At 41.6% G+C, this 6,054-nt stretch overlaps 1 protein-coding gene across 1 annotated transcript in view; it reads right to left on the bottom strand.

Moving 5' to 3' along the window:
* The window catches only part of ppfia1 (PTPRF interacting protein alpha 1), a 44,980-nt gene that overhangs the window by 2,078 nt on the left and 36,848 nt on the right, over nt 1–6,054 (bottom strand). The window contains exons 24-28 of the mRNA XM_016477632.1: nt 3,083–3,258; nt 2,162–2,259; nt 1,921–2,096; nt 278–346; nt 39–207 (exon numbers count right to left, since the gene is read on the bottom strand). Coding sequence (XP_016333118.1) covers nt 39–207; nt 278–346; nt 1,921–2,096; nt 2,162–2,259; nt 3,083–3,258 — 688 coding nt within the window. The remainder of the gene's footprint in view (nt 1–38; nt 208–277; nt 347–1,920; nt 2,097–2,161; nt 2,260–3,082; nt 3,259–6,054) is intronic.

Genomic DNA, 6,054 nt, shown 5'->3' on the forward strand with positions numbered 1-6,054 from the left:
CACACACACACACACTGATAACAGCCAATCACTCGTACCGTCCAGCTGTGATTTCTTGGTCAGCAGGGCGGCGGAGGACACGTCTCCAGCGCTAACTCTGAAGCTAGCAGGCAGCGTGTCGGCGGAGCTCACACTCATTCCGCGCACATCTTTGGGCCGGAACTTCTTCCTCCAGGATGGCGCACGGCGGAAGTTCTTGTCATCATCCTGTGGAGAAACGGCTGTGATGTGAAGCGCTCAGATGTGATGCACAGACTGACGAGCGGACTGAACTCACCTCCTCTAGTCTCCTCTCCGTTCCTGCGGCTAACAGACGGCTGTACTCGTGCTCCAGTACCGCCCTCGCCTGCGGACACACAGCACTGACATTTACTGAAGTGTGACATCTGCATCTCTGCACAAAATAACATACTGACCACAACACGTCAACATGACTTTCTACTGTGCCGCACACATCAGCCATCAGAGCACAACACTCTCACACTCATGAATGAGTTCCTTAAGGAATAAAATGACCCAACGCTGACTGTTCTGCCTGTTGATCTTTACACAGCTAGTAACCTATAGTGTGACATGTAGTCCTATTTAGAGCATGGAAGATGCGGATTTGATCATCTGGAAAAGTCTGCATCTGGATCAGGCCGATCCAATCCAATGCTGCTTTGAAAACATGGATTACCTATTCCTAGACTGCAAAACATGGTTATTGCAGATATATGGGTTATATATCTGCAAAACAATATTATTGTGTGCTGTTCTGACATGTGCTTATTCTGAGCGCGTACACCTGAAGCGCGTGAACTGAAAATCCTGTCAAACAGCGCCTGATTACTGGACACGTCTGATTGCGCAAATACTGTCAAAAACACACAAGCTTTACATATAAACACAGCTGATTATGTCTTAAAGGTGCACTGAGTGATTTTTGCCAAACGATGTTGATATCTGAAAGCACCAAAACAAACTCGCCCAGACCCCAACAGGACCTCGCCCAACTCCGCCCACACTTACGTACACAACCCTGCCAGCGACGATGGTGGGTCTGCTGATTGGCTGCGAGTGTGTTTCGGGACTCGGTCCGACACTGTGGTCAAAAGCGTTTTTCAAAAATCACTTCGTGCACCTTTAAGTGAAAGTAAAGAGTTGAGAGAGAAACGGATGTGTGCAGCTCTTAAAGTGACAGCAGACTAATAGCACTAAACATGCTGCCGCTTGTCATTAAAGGGAGAGTTCACCCAAAAATTACACATTGCTCATTATTTACTCGCTCTCATGTTGTCCCAAACCTGTATTAATTTCTTTCTTGTGCTGAACACAAAAGAAGATATTTTGAAGAACGTGGATAACCCAACAGTTGATGATCTCCACTGACTTTGATCGTAAGAAAAACCACTGTGGAAGTCACTGAAGACCAGCAGCTGTTTGTTCCCACACTCTTCAAAACAACTTATGCTCAACAGAAGAAAGAAACTCATTCAGGTTTAAAACAGCTTGAGATTGAGAGTGAGTTTTAAAGTGTTTTATTTTATTATTTAGTGCTTTATTTTGATATTTGTTCATTCAGTTTCTTGAGTGCTACTGCTACATACACCTACTGTACCTGAAAAATAAAGCTTGTTTTATTTGTATATTTGTAATGTGTATCTGTCATTATTTTATCTTTGTTATTAAAAAATAAGCACAAAGATTTTTATCTTCGCCTATTTTGGCCTAAATGTCTGTTTATATTTTGTTACCTTGTAAGGCTTTGTTTTTAAAACAGGGAAATTAGTTTGGCTGTGCTGCTCAGACAAAAATAGTAAAACCGACATGACAGAATCGTGATAAAATCGTGATTTGATATTGTTGCCACATCGCCCACCCCATCCGGATCCAGATTAAATGTTTTAAATAGTATGACGTTATGTGTGTGCGTCTCACCTGTGTGCACTGTGTAGGGATCTGCAGCAGCAGCGCCAAGGCGTTGTGGTCGAAGGACTCGTCTAAAGCGAGGAGCGATCCGTGAACGCCGCTCTCCAGAAGATTCCCAGCATACTCCTTCAGCCCGATGGCCTGGACCCAGCTGAGCACGCGCTCGTTCGTCCACACCAGCACATCTGCAGCAGCAGCAGCGTCAGCACACACTCACACACAGCACAGAGACGCAGACCAACACGCTCACCTCTGACCTCCACCTGGGACTCGTCACGCCTCCGCTCCAGCTCTTTCCTGTCGTAGTTCAGTCGCCTCAAACACATCACGCCACACTGAAAACTGTTCCTGCAGAGCGAGAGAGAGCACCAGCAGCAGGGTTCAGCAGCCAAACAACACTGCTCTTCTAGACAGAGAAACTGATTATCTTTGCACACGCAAACACTCTCACTCACACACTCACACACTCTCACACTCTCACACTCTCACACACACACACACACACACCACTCTCTCCCATGAAGCACTGCAGGGGTTGTAATGAGTCGGTTTCCTGATATTCACAAACTATTTTCATGCAGTTAAAACATGGTGTTTAATATAACTGCACTGCTGATTTGGATTCGGTTATAGTTTCTTTCACACATTAAACTCATTAAAAATGACCATAAGATTTCTGAATTGACTTTTCGGTTAACTTCAGCTCTCAAACACCGGTAAACTCTGCAATGTCACTGATCTGACCTTCATCTGCCCATAATTCATAATCTGTTCAATTTGACAGCATGATTTGCCGTTGAGTGACGGGTGTTACTGTAAACAGCGATTGGCTCATCGCAGACGTCTCACGTTAACGCCTCCACACCTTGCACTGGCAATCCTAGCCTTGTTCTCTCATAATATCGAAATGGTTATTAACCTCCCATCCCGGGAAAACTGCCAGAAGTGATTTAGCTGTATTTCAGGTTCTGTTCACACCTGATCTCCGTGTTCTGGACGAGGTGTGAAAGTACTCGATGTACATTACGTACACACCTTGTACCTACAAAATAAACAGGCTGGCTGTTCAGTTCAGGGCTTAAACTCAATTTAAAATAGTAATCGATGGGGAAAGTACTTCTGGAGGCCAGACTGTGGGAAACCAGGCGGTGTTTCTGTGCTCAGGACTGACCTGTGGAAGCTGTCCACCATTTTGAGCTGACTGCGCAGGTCTTTTTTGGTCAGATGATCCAGCATACGAGCGTCCACCAGCGACTCCATGAAGTAGCTGCGGTACTGAGGCAGACCGAGGCTCGGCAGCCAGTCGTTACCGATCCACTCGTGGTTCATGTCACCATACGCCAGAGTCTGAGTGTGAACACACACACATTCAGTCAGAACACTACTCGCCTAAAAACATAACACTATACAACAACTTCATACACTCAGATTGATCATAACCACATTAGATTAGAGAAACATCCTCCTGTCTTGAGATAAAACCATCATCAGTGTGATCCAGAAACACATGGATTTCAAAGATAAAGACCAGCAGATGTTGCCTAACTGCAGCGAATCTCACGAAACCAGTCAAGAGCACATCCAGGTCACATCTCAGACTCAAAAACAACTGGGTTTCCTGCTAAACATCTGAACGGGCTGCATGTGCCCAAAACTAAATACTTCTGAGTTGTTTTGGTCTGATGGTGAAGTGAAACGTGACCTGAATGAGTTTCACAATTCATGTCCTCAAACACAGATAAAAGAGAAAGACTGAGGTTCAAACCTGGGCCCAGCTGCCCTCCTCATCCTCCTGGTGTTAGCAGGTTAGCATGTGGAGCGAGAGGGGAGTCAGTAGTGGAACAGAAACATAACGTGACACAGTTAATCATCAGCGCTGCATGCAGGCGATCACAGCGAGCAGCGAAGCACAAACACGCATTAGCGTTAGCATTAGCGTGACGCTGACAGTGACTGACCGTGAGCGGCGTGGCGGCCAAACTCTCCATCTCCGAGAGCGAGAGAGAGAGAGAGAGGACATGTACTACGGTAAAATCCACAGGAACAGCACAAGCTTTACCACGTTTACTCTTATCGCTAGTTCTTCTGCTGTTTACCCATAAACAGTCTCAGGCCAGAAACCTGAGGATTTCACCAAAATTTTCTGATCACTTATCAATACGGCTTTAAAATTATAGTAGTAATAATAATATTAATAAAAATAAACATCATCATTATTATTATTACTACTAAATAAAACATACAAATTACTACACAGAAACAAAATATTACTAATATTCAAAATATTACACTGTAAAATAGCCACAAAAAAAAAAAAAGAAAAATGAGTATTTAAGAAAAGAAATTGTTTTACATTACGAGTTTGAAAATATAACACTAATATTGAGAAGCCTTGAGGGCTTAAATAAAAGTTTGCAGGAAGCCCCTAAAGCTTCTCTTTCATTGATAAACGTTTCTGATCACAAGCTTGTGAAGATGTTTGGTTCATGCTGTGTTCTCAAATGCATGTTAAAGCGACTCGAGCTCAGAGCAGTTCATGAAGCATTTACTGTGAACCGAGTCGCTCTGAAACGCTCAATCATGATCTGTGTGATGTCATGATCTCGGTTTTATTTTGAGAAGCTGTGCAGCCCAACACTCGACATTAAAGGGATCGTTCACCCAAAAATGAAAGTTCTGTCATGAATTACTCGCCCTCATGTCGTTCCAAACCCGTAAGACCTTTGTTCATCTTCAGAACACAAATGAAGATATGTGAGCCGTGCTGGCAACACGAGTCCGAATGTGACGGGATCATTTTGAGCTACAGGCAAAAAAAAGTGAAAAATGTCGATTTTAGTCAAATTTGAGGTTTTCACAAAAATGAGTTCATTGAGCCCTCATCTAGTGATCCCAATCCTCCAAATAGTAATCAAACATCTAAAATGACCTTTATTTGTACCTTTTCTTCGTTCGCTCCTCACGCTGACTGTCATCCGAAGCGCGTGATCCCGATAAATATACACAGTATTCACGCAAACATAATCTGTTATGTCTTAAGCGAACGTTAGGGGAAAAACATCTGATGTGTAACATTATATTAGATCCGTGCATTACAGTGGGTCTTAATATAGGCTGCCTCATTAATGCTAATCTAACAATAAAAGAATCACTCGCTGCTCTTGATTTAACTGCTTTTGTAATAAACACAGTAAAGGAATTTTTACATTTGATTATTTTGTTTTTCTTGAATGCTTTTAGATGTAAATTGAAAAAGGTAATGCATTATTTGTTTCTTTCTTATATTTGTTCTACTGCTTTTTTTTTGCATCTGTTCTTATTTATAATAACAAAGATCAAATAAAAAATAGCTATATTGTGATTATTAATATAGTAATTATTATTAAGAAAAGAAGTGGAGGAAAAGATGCAAGGTTTCAGTGATTTTGCTTGGGAACCTTCAGAAAACTTTAACTTGATTTTTCTCAAAATTGACTTTGCTGACTCTATCGACATCAAACGGGTGCAGCTCAGTCATTTTTCATCCGATTCCAACAAATCATACATCATTCTGAAGGTCTTAGTTATAAAAATAACTCACTTTTGAAAATCTGCTCATTGTGACTCATTTTGCCAGCACAGGTCACATTTACTCACCCTCAAGTTGTTCCAAACCTCTTGAGTTTCTTTCTTCCGTTGAACACAAAAGAAGATATTTTGAAGAATGTTTGTTAACCAAACAGTTGACGGTAGCCATTGACTTCCATAGAGTTTTTTTTTTTTCAAAACCATGGAAGTCAATGGCTACCGTCAACTGTTTAGTTTACCAACATTCTTCAAAATATCTTCTTTTTTGAAGAAGAAACTCACGTTGCTCTGTGATTTTGCTTTGGAACCTTCAGAAAACTTTAACTCCATTTTCCTCAAAACGGAGTCATTTTTCATCTGATTCCACAAATCATACATAATTCTGAAGATCTTTTAATCTGAATGTGAAAATGAAAATAACTCATTTTTTTTAAATTGCTCATTGTGACTAATTTTGCCAGCACAGGACATCGTTAAAATAGTCCATGTGACATCAGAGGTTCAACCGTAATGTTATGAAGCTACGAGAATACTTTTTGTGTGCAAAGAAAACAAAAATAACGACTTTATTCAACA

This window comes from Sinocyclocheilus anshuiensis, unplaced genomic scaffold (assembly GCF_001515605.1).
Source record: "Sinocyclocheilus anshuiensis isolate Anshui unplaced genomic scaffold, SAMN03320099.WGS_v1.1 scaffold1896, whole genome shotgun sequence".
Lineage (NCBI taxonomy): Eukaryota > Metazoa > Chordata > Actinopteri > Cypriniformes > Cyprinidae > Sinocyclocheilus > Sinocyclocheilus anshuiensis.